The sequence below is a fragment of the Falco naumanni genome, chromosome 1, assembly GCF_017639655.2.
Source record: "Falco naumanni isolate bFalNau1 chromosome 1, bFalNau1.pat, whole genome shotgun sequence".
Taxonomy (NCBI): Eukaryota; Metazoa; Chordata; class Aves; order Falconiformes; family Falconidae; genus Falco; species Falco naumanni.
In genome coordinates this window covers 48,368,198-48,385,037 of record NC_054054.1, presented here as the reverse complement: position 1 = coordinate 48,385,037, position 16,840 = coordinate 48,368,198, and the positions used below count along the sequence as shown (strand labels likewise).

At 35.5% G+C, this 16,840-nt stretch overlaps 1 protein-coding gene across 3 annotated transcripts in view; it reads right to left on the bottom strand.

Annotated features, from left to right (window-relative positions):
• Positions 1 to 16,840, bottom strand: part of RGS12 (regulator of G protein signaling 12) — an 87,931-nt gene that overhangs the window by 36,222 nt on the left and 34,869 nt on the right. For all 3 annotated transcript variants that reach the window (XM_040593014.1, XM_040593016.1, XM_040593027.1), the window contains exon 4: positions 7,344 to 7,365. In XM_040593014.1, coding sequence (XP_040448948.1) covers positions 7,344 to 7,365 — 22 coding nt within the window. The remainder of the gene's footprint in view (positions 1 to 7,343; positions 7,366 to 16,840) is intronic.

The following is a 16,840-nucleotide window of genomic DNA, read 5'->3' as shown; positions in this document are numbered from 1 at the left end:
TGAAGTTTTTCATGGAAATGAAAGATTCCTGTTAAATACTGAAAATTTAGGAAAGAAGTCAACTGAGGAAGAGACTGCTAATGAAAATGAGCTAGTAATAAATGCCTTCATCATCCATAGCAAGTAGAGGTATCAAACCATATATCCTCATGGTTCTGATAAAAACAGGGAATCCTGACTCCCTTCCAGACTCGAGATGACTTATTGCAATAATCTGGGGACCCCAAGCTGAGGAATGACCAGGTTCTTTAGATCTTTAAAAAACAAGTGCATTTTGTGTTCTGAAAAACAAATGAACAAGAACCCATACAGAATTTAAGAAAACATAACCTTGTGTAGCAGCCTCATAATTTCAAGTATCAACCCCGCATTATCTTTGTCAGGTATCAGTAAACAAAGTAAGCACAAAGAAATTCTTAAAGTGACAACTTATCCGTAGAAGTGGAAACGTGAAAGAAATGGCTGCTCTAAGTAAAAGAGGGAACTGTATACAACGGGCTCCTGTTCACAAATTTGTCATTTCTTTGTTGCATGCCCTTTTACAAACCACTGCTCTCTTCATCTCTTAGTTTACACAAATGTAAAACTGGCATAGTTATACTCACAGCTACACACTTCACAGAGGTGACCTGAGGTATAATTAATTATGATGACATAACTGAATAAAGCCTTGAGATTCGTAACAGACCCTGCTTTGAGCAAGAGAGGTTGCACTAGAGAGATGCCAAACTGAGTAAGATTCTGTGAGGAAGGGACTAAAAAAAAGCAGACATTTCAATTCTTTGAAAAATTAGCAGTTACAGATGTGAGAAAATAATGTCTTCAAATAAAATAGATGAAATCTTCAATGCCAAATGGAAAAGCAAATATATAGCTCTTTATGAATGTTAACTGATTGAGAAAGCTGAACCCACCACCAGTAAGAAATGGCCTGTTCTTCACAGGGACATTTTTACTGTTGTTAATTTTCCTCAGTTAATCACCTGGACTAACTAAAGCAAGGAGTAATTTCACCAAAGCACTTCCAAGTTCAATGTTACAAAACATTACTGTTCCTCCCTGGAAGCAGGAACTTTGAAACAAAAGGACTATTCAAAGATAGTTATAAGTATTTAAAAAACTTATTAAGATAGTTGTAAAGATAGCAGAAAAAATAGTTTTGAAACTTCATTTTTAAGTGTATTCCATATTTCAGAAGTATTTACTAAGATGTAGCTGTTAACTGGTGCGAATTTCTGTAAGCAAAGCTATTGTTTAAGACAAAAATAAGACAAAATAAGACAAAGATACAGAATTAGATTAGGGAAGAATAAATATATATATTCAGCAAGGATAATTTTAAGAACCATTGCAACATACTAGGTATATAAATATTTTTCTTTACCTTATCATCAGATTAATCAAAGCTAATTAAAAACACTCTGCAAATAATGCCAAATTTTCTTAAAATATTTATTCACTTTTTCCTTTAAGATATAAGAAAAAGCATAACAAAGTCAACTGTTAGATTTGTTAGAGAATACCTGTCACCAAAGTGAAACTATTGTGAAAGAAGGTGATGTGAATCTGAAGAGAATTATATCTAAATTTATTATCTGAAGTATTTTGCTTTAACTCTGCAGGTGGATACGTTTTCTTTTACAGTCCAGGATATAAATAGACACCCACTTCTTGATAGATCTGGAACAGTTTCAGATACTGCCTTACTCCTAGAGGGTTCAATCCCCAGCTTTCCCCTGTGATGAATGATAAAAATTTCCTAGTTCCTTTCAGGCAAAATTAGAAAGGTAAACTCATCCCACATACCAAACCCTTTAAACCTACTTGGCTGACACAGGGAAATTAGGCAGTAACCACACAAAGTGCACAACTCTCAATCCACAAGTCACAGTGCCTTAGGACTCAAGGGATTGCAAAACGCTTGGCACAGCAATCATTTAATACTGGTCAGCTTCGCCTTCCTCCCCCCAAGTGGTGGCTCTTCAGCCTCCCTATGGCAGGCAGGAAGACCAAACTGCAATTACAGTCCCTGAGTGTTTACACCAGTGGGTGACTGCTAACTACTTTTAATTGCTAGCAGCTGCTCAGTCTCTTCAGCTTGTCAGAGTTACACTTGCTCTAAACTACTCTGGGTTCTTGTTCCTCTGACATGCTCCCGACTCTGGAGGTCCCATGAAAACAAATGAACCAAAATACGACTGCATTTTCAACAGCTTTGAGAGCTACTGGCATAGGTCCTCCAATGTGTTAAAAGCAGCATTAAGGGATTACTCATTCCACAGTAAACTGTCTCTGTTCTGGTGGATTTTATTTAGCTAAATCAGATTTTTTTTTTAGAAATAACTATTTGAATTCATACTTAACTCTGACACTGCTTTGCTCTCCCTTAAAGCAAAAGTGCAGTCAGTTTGCTTTTAAAAATCTGTACAGATTTCTGCTGGGGTACTTGTCAACCTGAAAACAATACAGAACAACATTGTTTCCCAGAAAAGGCTTGGTTATTCCAGTTTCTCTTACCACATAGATAACGTTGCAATTAAAACAGTTACAACCTAGTGCAGGTACACATTTAGAATCAGAGAAAGGTCAGATGGGAAGAAAAAACCTCACCTATAACACTAGTACACAATTTATCCAAATCACGCTTAAATGAAGACAATATAAGCCGTAACTCCTGCTCCCCCTACTCCTCTTGCAGAGGAATGTTTCCAAGGTAAGACTTCAGTGTCAGATTTCCTGACTCTCACACCTTGTGCATTCCTACGTACACGCAGCCCACCTTGGAAAGCAGGAATAGAGGAACTTTCCAACCAAGTCACGCATTTTGTCTAATGAGTGCTCTGTGATGATCACTAGAGGAAATGTAGAGCCCCAGTTACCACTCTCAAATGTTCTAACCACAAGGCTGTTATGCAAAGTGGCCTCCTCCTCCTTGTGTTTAAAAAAAAACAAGAGAAGTAGCTATTGGGAAGCTCAGGATGCCAGAGTTCACCGTGAAAAACCCAACTCAGGTGTACAGACAACTTAGCAGCGTCGTGAAGTTTCCTAATGCCTGCCTTCCTTTCTCCTTACTTGTGTGGAAGCACTGACTCATCTTGCATTACCTGTAAAAGGAGGCTCGTTACTCAGGCATCCTGAATCCCAGGAAATCAAATTTATTTCTGTTCTGTTCAAGAGCCACCATACCTAGCAAGGAAGTACTACTTTCTATGCAAACTCATTCAGTTTCATTTATTACATTCTTCAAATACAGAATTGACACAGAATGCTTTCTAAAACTCAAAATTCAGTATTTTAGATCTTTTGTGTTTACGCATTCTGTGGAGGATCTTAGTTTTATTTATCTTACCAAAAATAGCATTATGTGAGAAAATTCAGGCATTTAATCAACTAAAATCTTGAAAGTGTTCAGGATAAGACGGCTCTGGAAGTCTTGATTTAAATCATATAAAGCAGTTCTGAATACAATTAATTAAGGATATTTAATTGTATGCATTTGTTTATAAAATCCATATACATTTTTCAACCTACAAATACTTTTTATTATTGTGAGAAGCCATATGTATCCCTTGTAATCATCAGAATGCATACACTCATATAATTAAGATAGTCCAGATAATCACTAAATACATTACCTGGATAAAGCTGATAAGAACCACTGTGGTGCCACTTAATCAAATACTTCAAGCCATTCACTGAAAGCCATCCTTCTGAATCCATACCAAGTTCAGTTGTAACATCCCAGCACCCATTGGGTGCAGATTAGTCTTACTGTACGGCACATTGCTCCTCTGCAACTTTGGGCTAAGGGAAGCTAACGCATTTCCCCCCAGCAATTCCTGGCAGCTTCTAACACCATTCTAAACAAATTGATTCTTTACCCTCATGGCTTCAAGCAGAGGAAAGCAATAGTATACTTACCACAAAGCATTATAAAATGCTACATAAATAATTTAAAGAAAAGACCTTTTGCCACTGCTGCTAAAGGAACTTGAATTATTTATATTACAGTGGAACACAGCTACAGCAAGCATGCACTGCCAATGTAGCTGACAAATAAGTCATATACCCGTTAGAAGGTAATAATGCATCTTTCTTACAGTGTAAAAAGTGTAAACAGTGTGTTGTGTTTTATTTTAGGCTTCACTGAAGTTTTTTTGCTCTACCTTCTTTAGTTACTTTTCAAAATACAGTTTTACATTATTTATTATTGTAAACACCAGGTTCCTTTCAAGAAAAAGTCTTTTAAAATGCTTTTCCTTATGAAGATTCTTTCCAGGTCATGAACACTAAAAAGAAAAAACAGCAGAAACTACAGCCAAGTAGTATCTGAAAAGAAAAAAAGACATGTATAGTATCTGCTATGCTTAAGTATTTGGAAATAACAGACTTCAGCTTTGTGGAACTGATCTGTGTAGGGAATAAGTACCAGGTAAGAACTAACTTATACCTTCTCAATAGTCCAGATACCTCACCACCTGTCTGTTGGAAGATGAATGATGATGTACTTCTATTATATGTTCTTTGACCTTAAGGTCTGCCCTTTGTAAAGTGCCATCTAGGTGTCAACAGCCAAAGTCAGACATTAGCTGGGGACTACTGATAGCTCTGTGATGATTCAGATGGCACAGCGCTCAAAACATCAGCTACAGCCTGCATGCTGTGTACACATTCTCACTATCCTACAGTCAGCAGAAATGGACAGGTTTTGAGATTTCTGTTAGTTACAGGTTGCTGCAGTAACATAAAATCATTTCTGCTACTCCTAGAGCATAGGTGCTGCAGATTAATTGATCTATAGCAGTGATCTTGCATCTAAACATTATTACAGTTTGCATTCTGATTGTCTGTAATTCATTCACCAGCATTTCTGGAAACAACACTAATTCAGGTCCCTGTATCTTCTACATGTTACCTATCTTGCAAAGCCCAAGCGCACAGTTTTGGCTGATGAGAACAAGCTGAGTTACCATGTTTAATAAACGCAACAAGGGGTAGATGATTTGCAGTGCCTGGCTCTAACCTAATAAAAGCTGTATTACATGAGGCTTCGTTGATCTTGGAAAGAAAATCTACAGAGAGCTGTTGTGCCTCCTATTATACTGAAGGGATGTATATAAACACATAATGATTACTATTTACACATAAATTTCCCTTCCCAGACTAAAGCTTAACAACAGTATTTATAATATCTAGTTGTATGTACCAGTACTAATATTAAGATTTAGTCTAGGAAGGAAAGTATGCACCGCTATGCTAATAGTTACGCTAGTGAAAACTTCTCTAGACATGCCCTAAAATGTGTAAATCTGTGGATCTATTAATGAATTAGTGAGGTTAGAGAAGATTAGAAAAATTTCAGTGCTGTGACATATTCAATAAAAGTGAAAGCCTGAAAATGTAATTCAGACGTGAATCAGAGCTTTTTACTCAATGCAGCTCTAAAGGAAATGAATTAGGATTTTATTTCATTTCACTTTTTCTGGTTAAAGTCTCTCTGGTTCTCACTTTTCGAAGCCATTTTCTAGGTATTTAAGCATTGATTCAATATTACTCAGTGTAATTCGACTACCACTTTTAATCACTTTTAAATTCTTCCTCCCTTAAGCAGCATTTAACAATTAAGAGAGTCCATGTTAAATCTTCAGCACTATCTGAAAAAACAGGTCACAGAACTCTGCAGAAAAACACATGCAACTTATGCCCCTTAGATTCACGATTTCACAAAGCTGTATAGAATTAATTGTGAAAACACAATTATTATCTATGTAATTGGAATGAAATATAAAAGTCACATTGGAAAGCCAAAACTAAGTCAGATCTTTAAATTTTCAGCTGAAAGCATAAAAAGCTTGAAATGACTATCTTATTAGTACTATCACAGAGATCTCCAAGTCTGGATAGGCAATAGAAAAAAAATAATTTTCATTAACATGGAACAAGAACATTCACGGAGACAAAACACAAGTACATTCCATTTTAGCTTAAAAAGATCAAATTTTTTGCCTATCAGCACCTGGAATATAATTCAACTACATATACATACCAAAAAAAAGTGTGCTTTGTCTTGATTTTTATATCAAACAGGTAACATATTTGGGAGGAAAAACCCCACAATTTTCCCCACAAAAACACAGGCTACATTTTAGAACTAGAAAGTAGAACAGACATATTTTCTGTTCCTGTCTTTTGACACTTTGCAGACAAGACATACAATATAGAGTCTTATCTTCTCTCCTAGACAGAAGTACTGTTGCAGTAGTAAAGAAATACCTGGCGAAGTCAGCCAGCCATTGGAAAATGGCTCTGTCAAAAGGACCAAAACATTAATGTTTCTCTCAGCTGTAGTTTTTGTTTTCCAAGGCATCAGAAAATTAGGACATGATGGAGTTCTGTGAACAGCACTGCTAATTTTGCATTTATATTTGCATGTAATATAAAAAATTACCCTTATCATTCAAAATATTTCTTCAGTTTCACTGAACTAATTATGGCAACACAGTTTGTCCCCCTTTTATTTAGTAAAATTGTCTTGTACTGTCGTCAAAGAATAGCAAACATAGTAATATGTATGTAAGTGAACTTCTCTACAGGATCAAGTGAGCAAACTCCTGCCCAGCAAGACAAATGACAAAAGCCATCTCTTGTATACCCTAAACTATATAAATCCCTTTATTCCATTAAAGAAGTATACTTAAACTGTTTCAATTAATTTCAAGGGTTCAGAGAAATCATCTTCTAATGTTTAACAAAGAGTGCGTGTCCTTCAAAACATTAAAGCCATGGTAAAATCAAAACAAACAAACTTAGGTGACATAAAGAGGAGTTTACTTAAAAGTACTCCAGAACTGCAAAAGCTCCACACTGGGATTTTGCAAATATCAAATTACTTACAGTCTTCTCAAAATGCATCACACTAAAGAAATTTCAACCTCAACAAACGCACCAACACAGCTTACAACTCACGAGCTAGAGTATGACTCTTCAAAAGCAAACAGTGTATGTAAAGGATAGTAAAACAGAAAACAAGATTTTACCTACCATCCAATTATACAAAAGTCTACCAGCTCTGCTTCTTTATTATGAATGAAGAAGCCTAGTTACAATAACGTGCATAGAGAGAGATGTGGCACACAAAAAAAATTTGCAAATAAATCAGTGAAAGTATGTGAACATAATCCTGCAATATTTTCATTGGCACAGTTCCCAAAGAAGTCACAGAGTTCTGCTCCACTTTGGACTCACGTCTTGTAATATATCACCTTATTTACCACATATTATGTTGCTTAATGTGGAAAATTGATTCTTTTTCATCATAAAAGTAAAAACAAGCTTCAGCTTACCTCCATCAGAAACAGTTGCTGACTGCAATAAGAAAGAGAAAAATAAGTGTTACTTAAGTTTCATGGTAAGTATTAGAAATCTCTGAGCTTCATATAATATTTTAAGTGTTAGCTACTTTATCACCTTATTAGGAATAGATAACATGAGAGAAGAAAATGTAAAGAAATCAGCTGTTCTTGTAGGTGTTTCCTCCCCACCATGAAGTTCAGCCCAGGCCTTTTAACCACTGTCCTGGAACTCGATCCCACTAGTATTTACTGGACGAAGTACTTCTTGCTGTGTACTTGGAGTAGCTACACTGCTTCCAACACTCCTTTTTAGATTAATAAAGTCAATTGGTTGGTATATGTGAGAAAGCAGATACCTTAAAACTGACCTGCAAAGACTGAAAACTTAAACAACACCTTGTGTACTTCATTTTGCTGCAATATGTGGAGATATGTGGCATTAAAATTTGGTATTTTGTCAGTCAGATGACTCCGAAAACTTCCCCTGCCAACCACTTCTGACTTCCACAGAGCCAAAAGGGTGTGAGAAGTGTTTCCAAGAAGCTAGGTAAAAACTCCTCACCATCTCTACTAGTATTTTACATCGAATTTTCAAGGACAGTCAGTCTTCTAGCGAAATGTTGATGTTTCTGTGCTTATCTACACTAAACTTTTCACCTCTGATCACAAACTACCTCAAGGCAGCTAACATTTCTGTAAAACCAAGTAACTGTCCATTTCCCAGACATACTCCAGGGCTTGGTCCTTGGCACTCGATTTAGGTAAGACTGGAAGGACAGCTGATATTTAGATCCAAGTTTGCACTGATTTTTAATGGCTATTAAGAATTAGTATTATTTTAGCTTGGGGAATCTTTTCTTTGTCATTTAAAGTGTCCTTGAATCCTTGAACCTTTACGTAATTATCTGAAAAGTTAAAAAGAAACTCTCTTATTTTATACTGCTCTTTTAAAAGGTAGGAAAGAATGCCCTATATTATCTACAATTTCTTCAAGACAGAAAACACACTGAAGAAAAAAATCAATCCATACATACACAGATCAAGAAAAAAGCTCTCTCTCCATAGTTCATCTGTATTTTCCAGCCTTGGCAACAAACATTTCCTCTGCCCTTCAAAATCCACAAAAACTTTCAGTAACTCTTAACAAAATAATATCTTTTCCCCTCCTTCTCTTTTCTATTTCACTGCATGATCTCATGCTGCTGTTAACACTATCTAAAGAACATAACCTGTTAAAAATTGTTGCGGCCTCACCACTCACATCATCAGAGGATCTGATTTGGTTTTTCATAAAAGTATTCTGAACTTTCAAAGTCTAAAGTAGCCTCTATTGACATCATTCCTCTGGTGCTAGTTCAGATAAACACCTTTCATGGAAAAGATAAAAAATAATAATAATAATAATAAAAAAAGATATGGCACTTGTTTAATTACACAAAAATAAATGCTTCTGAATCTGTGAAGCATAATAATATAATCAAAAATGTATCCAGACCTCTCACTTTTTTTTAATAGCACTGTTTCAGGTATCAAAAAAGTACTCCTGTTTTGGGTACAGTTCTCCAGTGAGGCTTGGGACACTTTCTCTACTTCTATTTTGCACTTAAGTCTAGCAAGCATATTAAGCATTCAGAAGCCGTAACTTAATTCATGTTTGTAATTTAGAAAATCTGATTTCTATTACTGAAACCTGTTTTATAAATATATTGCTTCTCATTCCTTATTCACATACTGTACAGAACAGCTGATGAATTAACAATTCCAATTCATTTATCAAAGAATGAAGAAAACATGACTCAAAATAAAATTATAGTATCTGTTTACACATTAGACAGAGGAAAAATAAAAATACCTTCAAAATATATACATTTTAGGAATGGTAATTTACTTTGGCAGCTTGCATGAATCCAGATTCAAACACCAAGTACAATTCTCCTTCATGTTTTTGAAAGGTATCCAGTAAAATAAATAGGGTGCTCATAATAATAAAAAGTATATTTACACCACTTTTTTCAAAAACTGGGAAGTTAACAATTGTAAAATATCATTTTAAAGTAAAAATTGTGTGCATTCACAGAAAAGCTCAAACATTATGGTAATAGTACCACTTAATTAAGTTCTGTGGACAATGAGATAATTTTACCTCAATCCTTCCAGCCTAAGTTAATGCAGTGAGCTTTCTATACACCATGGGTGGGTTTTGTATGTTTATTTTAAATACTTCGGCTAATGCATGTTATATTACATGTATCAACATCTTAAAATCTCTCGAGCAAGGCCTTACTAATTACTATGTTTAAGCATTTAAAAAAAAAAAAAGTACCCATAGGAAGAATGGAATTTCTTATCTAAATATCAACCTCCTACTTCTGTGCTATTAAGATATTTCAAATTTCTCTTTGGTTTTGATATATTCCAACTATATGGTATTTTTTCTACATTACAGTGTGCCACTAAAACTACCCAGCATGTTCCAAACATTACCAGGTTACTTCGGTAGAACACAGAATAAAATTTATTTTAAGAATATTTCTTTAAATTCATGTATGTAACTGAACTAAATCCACTTAATTCAACAAAACCAGCTGGAAACTAAAGCTTGAAATTATTGTGTAAGAATTCACAGTTCAAAATATGTTTGTGAGTACTTAGTATCTTAATATAAACCTGTCAGAAACCACATGCAGTCCACATTTCGACAAAGCAGTTTCTTGTCTAAACTGTTCAGTTGAAACTTGTCTAGATTTGTCCAAAGGTATAAGTTGCGAGACCAGATTTTTTTAAACACTATGATGATCTCATTTTAAAAACTCACTATATGTTGGGGGTTGTTTTTCATCCTTCAGCGCCCATGCTTACCACCACTGGAGTCTCTTCAGGACAAAAATCTGATCTACTACACACATAAAGTTTGATTATTTGACGGAATTTAACACTTCACGCATGTGTATTAAGAATGACCTATTAAAAAACATATGTATTAAAGAGCTATAAAATTGAACAGCTTCTGTATGTAGCCATTTCTGAAAGATGAGGAAGAAGGATAGGGTATAACCCCGTGACAGCTAGAGCTAATGTGGGGGGGGGGAAGTATTTAAGTATTTTATTCCAAATGACAGGACATAAATGTATTAATTTTGTGAATGTCCATATGAACTATCAACCAGAGATAAAATCTAATTGCATTCAACCCTCAAACCTTTCACAACCAGATAAGAACCAAATTCAGTTGCTTGAATTACCCTGACTTCCAAATTCATTTAGGAAAAAGCCCACGGTATATGGCAGGAGTCTGATTACCAAAAATTAAAAAATAAATCTAGCTTAGGAAAACTAAAATGTCTTCCAGTATATCTCCTTCATAGGAACTCTGCTTGCTCATCTAGCTGGATTATCAGCTGAGGTATACAGACACACATTCCACAAAGGTGGAGGATGCAACTCTCTTCCTCTAGATTCAGGGCAAGCTCTTGATCCCTGTGATCCAAGTGAGGAGCTCAATGCCAGAGCTAGCAAGCTGAACAGTGGCTTCCCCATTATCATACACCATAAAAGGTGTTCTAGGTCTCTGTAAACTGGCAAATACTCCATCATATACTAAATAGCATAAAGTTCTGATTAAGAGAAAACATGTAAAATGTCTCTTTGTATCACCTGTCTTTGCTAGGCGGAAAAACCAGAAGGGCCCATGAGTTTTTTGATGTTGTGTTCAGGATCTACTTGCAAGAAATCTAAAAGAGTATTAGCTTACAATAATTATCAGGGAGAAAACTATTTTGTGAGTACTTCTCCCCCCTCCCCCCTAAATAGAAATAAGACAACCTAGTATCTTGCACCAACAACAGGGTACACGGGGAGAGAGGGCATAAAGGAGTACAATTCATAAGCCTGAAACAGCCTGTATCTTCTAGCTTTCATGGTCCATAACCTGCTAGACGTGTGCTCCACTGCATGAAACTAGTCTCGTGGCATCTTTCAGTTAACAGAAACTCTTATCCAGAAAATCCACTTAATTCCATTTTACATGTTCCATTTTAGATGGATCAGGTCCCAGCAACCAAAGTAAGTAATGCCAAAGCCTCCCAAACACCACCATGCAGAAAACCCCAAAATACCCCACCCATATCCCAAACATTACATTGTGCAAATAAATCCATGTGTACAAACTACCCAGACAACACAATAGAAAAATGTCCTTTTTCTCCACCTCAAGATTTGTCATTCAAGTCAAAGTCATGCTCAAGTACTTCAGTAGAACAAAGGGAAAGAAGGGGATACCAGGAGCAGTGACACACACTAGGAAATGCCAGGCCTTAGCAACAAAATAGAGCAACGTGAAATCATCTATGCTAAAAGAATGTGGGTGAGTGCCTTCCTGAGTCAAAAAAGACTTGTCCATTTCCAGCTCCTTCTGAGATGCAGAGGGATAAAAAATGAGAGTGAAGACTTATTCCTACCTCCTACCCTAACAATGACAAAACCACAGACTAAACAGAAACATTTTCTTCCTGGGCATCCAGAAAGGTTCAGAGAAAAAGGGATTAAAAAGGACCTCTCTATGAGTCCTTTCTAAAGCACACTTTCTTCCAATACCAGCATCGACTTTTGCATCCAAGGAACTCTCTGACCACCGTCTTCAGAATCTTACCGAAGTTAGACTTACCAAGCACAGTATCATACCACACACTATTGTACAAAAGCCCCTCTAATTAAGCCTTTCAGCTTGGAATAGCATACCTACTAGCTCCACCAACCTTCTAAACTGATTTTCTCATATGATTTAAATATACAAAATAAGTTTGGGAGACTTCTTGTGTTCTTTAAGAGATGAAGCACTGCAGATTTACAGACTGGATACAAATTGCCAACTTTCAAACATTCTGTCACTTAGCTCAGGGAAAGCCTATCACTCAGTCGACTGTCTCCTTGCATCTAGCTTTGTTCAAACACCTTATTAAATCACCTGAAGCAACTTCTCCTTTTGCCAAGGTATGAATTACAAGCAGGTCCCTAGATCTTCAGTCACATTACTCCAGGACTTACATTACATACACATATTTTTATCCTTTTAAATTCATTACAGCATTAACATTGTACAAATGCCTTGAACTCCAGTGATCTCTGGGAGGAAGATCATATCTCAAAACATAGTATACACTGGTCTAACATTTTAAATAAAAAAAATAAAGCCATATTACTCAAATTATTGCTAGATTTTCCTTCTAATAAATAATCTCAAATGTACTTCCCACCTAAACATTACAGTAGTATTAGAGTGTTTTTATCTTCATTTCAAAATATTATTGCAATTAGTTTCATGATTTAGGATTTTATTGAGAAGCATGCACCTTCAGGATGCCACTTAAAGGAAAACTATTACATAATTTGTCTTTTCAGTTCTTTACCACCAAGGAAGTTTGTTTATAATAGCTATTACAAAAGTATTATTGATGTAAGCATTCCCAAGGAAAAGAAATACAGGACAAACACTGTACAATAATTTTACCAAACATATTCTTCTCTGAAGGTTAAATATTTTTAACAAAAATGTGAATCTATAAAAACAACACATGAACAGTAAATGATGTGACATTTGGAATTCCTTTAAGAAATAAATCTTCAACTTTTTACCCCAAACAAAACCAATCTTATCACACATAAACACGGTGCCTTAAATGCCAAATCCATGCCTAATATTTTTTTGATAAAGATATACACAAAATACATACAGTTTTACCTAAAGATACAATATTGATATAGTGGTACAGAAAGCATATACAAAACACATTGCACAGAATTAAAAAATAGGCACATATCATAAGCATACTGATTTTTTTAGCTTTATGCATATTGGGCACTGTTCATAAATACATCTCAAAATCTGAATGTTAGTTGGTACAATAAGATTCCCCTTTCTCTGATAATAAAACCCAATTTTGCATTTACAAAGGAATTTTAACTCAAATACTTTAAAAGTAAAAAAGCTTAAAGGCTAAGCAAAAAGCATTCTGAAAATCATAACATTCTTCTCTAATTTCTTGCCAATAACAATAGCCTCTTTAATTTCCCACTGCAACAATGCCTTGCCTTAGCTAAATATAATTCTTATCACTTACCCGCTCTTCGTAAGAAACAGCAGTTATTTTTCCTAACAGTACTCTTCCTAAATTCATCTTCACTTAATATGGAAAAAGCATTTCCTTAACACATCAGCTCCTCAAAGATTAAACTAAAAAAATCAACCCTGCTCCATGCCTGTACATGCCAGTAAAGTTTAAAGGCATTTCGTATGAAGTTCTATTTTACTCCCTTTATGTTACCCATAGCAACAGGCCAATGCAGGAAGCAGTGGCTCGTCAGGGATTCAGATTAGATCTCAATTATCTCTCACCAGAAAAGCTAGATCATTTTATATAAATCATGCTGATTGTATTTTAAAACGTTTCCTATAACAAATCAGGAAAATAAAATAACACTGAACTGTGTGACAGTCCTGTATTCAATAAAATAATTTCCAATACAGTTTTCAGAAAAACACTAATCACCTAACATTAGTTATAGAAACATTCACATAGTAAACCACTATTTTCAGAGGTTTACATAATGCAAGCCAGAATACAGTAGGACCTCTAACGGTCTATTCTGCTTAACTTTTCAGTGGTTAATACTATAAATTGTATGTAAATATCTTCAGTATAAAGAAACCTGGCATATTTGGTTAAACCTAGAAGCAGCCCTTTGAAATTAAAGACAAAATTCTCCTTTCAGAAACCAGCTGGTATTCTGCCCTTCCTTCCTCACTACCCGAGCCTGTACTCAACTGATGTCAAGACAGTTCTGTGCACAGCACCTTAGGAACAGAGAGCAAAATAGGCTACTTGTAATGTAAGAGGGAAGTGCTATTAACTTGCCTGTGACAGCACTGTCTTCAAGAGACTGTATATGGCAAGTATAGGATTTCATGAAGTTTGCTGCTATTCACAAGTAAACAGCGATAGTACCTAAACCATTCACTGCTGTTATTTTTTAAGCAATCAGAATACAATTTTCTGCTAAAAATAAACACCACAATTGCAAACTGGGAATTATTAGTGGGCATTTTTATGCTAGTGAGATGTCTTTAAAGCCAAGGTGGACTTACTAGTAGTAGTAGTTTAGGAAAAAGTAATCTTCTCCCTTGTTCAGTGCAGCATGTATTCCGCACCTCCATACAGTTCCTACATCGAGCCCCTAATACAAAAACAACCCTATGAAGAAGGCAAATATTACTCTGAAGTTATATAGAGAGAAAATGAGGCAAAAAGAAGTTAAGAGCCTTTACTCAAGATCTCATGGTCAGACTGCCTTGCAAAAGACAGTCCAAGTCTGCACATCTTACCATTTTTGGATTTAGGATGAAGAGATTTGGTTAACAGAAAAACTCAATCTTCAATTTAGAGTGATCAGAGAAGAAATTTTAAGCTAATTACAGGTGAAAATGGAGGAGGTATACTTTAACAAGCATTCCAGAGACATAAGAAAATTGGTGCAATGGACAAAGTTCCTTTTATGGTTGGTTATCTGTTTGAATAGGCACACCACTGCACTTTTGAATGCTGTCTTCTATAAGTACTTAACATCATAAAGAAATGCAATGGAAACAAACGGGTGCGTAGACAGGAAGGAATGTGTTTTAGAAATTACACCCTCTATTATTTTAGGACTTAAGAAGCAAATGCCCTACAATACTTGCACAGAAGAACAGTTTTACTATCTGTGGGTAAGCATTAAAAACTTACAATTTTATAAAGAAAAATTACCAGAGGTGTTTAAATACAGTGTTTTGCTTGATGCTAAACCAAGTGGGATGCAGAATGTATTTTCACTGTCAACAGTTTAACCTAACAGCAACACCATTACAAATATGCAGGTGACCAGGTACATAATAATCCTTACATTGTATAAGTAAAAGCGCAAATGGATCAGAAATGCCTGGAGAACTTTCCTGTGAACACCTCTTAGGGGTAACACAAAAAAGGACTTTTATCAATAGTATTTACTTAACCCTTAACCCAAGTCCTTCAGGAATCACCCAGAAAGACCCAATGTACTAGCAGAGTTTTAGCACATAAGCATGTTACTTGCAAGAACACACAAATGATCAAGAGAAAAATAACCCCACATGCAATGGGATGTAGCTGCAAGACTAGCAGCTCAACAGAGCAACTGTAGTGAACGTTGTTAGGAACACTGTGTGTGGGCAATGTTTTATACATTCTAGGCACTCGTATTTGGCATTATAAACCTAATAATCCCTTAGTTTAAACAGACCTTTAGAGTTGTTGATTTTATTTCATTGAACTAAGCACTGCACGTTCACATTTTTTCCATACAGTGACTCTACCAGCACTGCAAATGAGCTCTACCAATTAGACAGTGCCAGTTAATAATAATAATGGCTACGAAATATCACGTGACTCTGCAAGCCCTTTAAAAAATTCATATCCCTCCACATTTTCACAGGTTATTTCTAGCAGCTGCCAGATTCAAAATCTTGTGATTTTGTATACCATATTTGTAAACCAGGCAGGCAACTCAAAGTTCAAAGGTCAAAAACAGAAGGAATGTTAATTTGCAAAGCTATTAATGGAAAGTGTTAAAATACAGCACAACAGCTTTAAAAACCTTGTTCAGATATACCAAAGACAACATTTGTAAACCCACATCCATCTGCTCAGAAGCCAAACTGTGGGAAGGGGTAGAGACCCCAGATATGGTTGATCTGTTTTTCTCTTCTACCCTTCCTCCACTTCCTGCTCATATTTTCTTTTGTACGTTTGCAGAGCAGAAAAAGCTGAAGAGAAAGACAGAATGACAGGAAGTCTGGGTAAGTTTTAACTTGTCAAAAGATGAATAGGATTTAATATATCCTTGATTCCTAAAAGAAGGAGAGACACACAAAAAACGCCAGGCAACTAGAAAGAGGCAATCCCGGGGACCAGCTCCGTCACACAAATTCCTTAAGTAAATTTGACATTGGCAGAATACACCATTAAAAATCTTACATATCAAGTACTTATTTATCTCATATTAAAGAAATTTAAAACTACTTGCATGAAAGCCAGGGAAAAAATATCTGTAAGAATACGATTTAGCTCACTGACCCTAGTTACTGAAATAAAAAGTCAAAGTATCAAAAAGCCTACACACAAATTAAGGAAACTTTGCTAGAAAATATGAGGGGTTTTCGTAATTCTCCAAATTTTCTATAACCGGTCTAGATATATCTTTTGTCAATGATTTGTCAGCTAGTCAACAATAAACAGCCCCCATATTTGCTACTGACTAAAAGGGAAGAGTCTCTAAAATTTACAACATTGTGGTTTACCGATTTTAAAGATAAAAGTCCTTCCTATTCCAAGGCAATATTAACAAAAAAATATTTTCAAGCCAAACTATTTGGAATTTTTTCGTGTATAAATAACTGAAATACAAGCTGCCTTGTCATA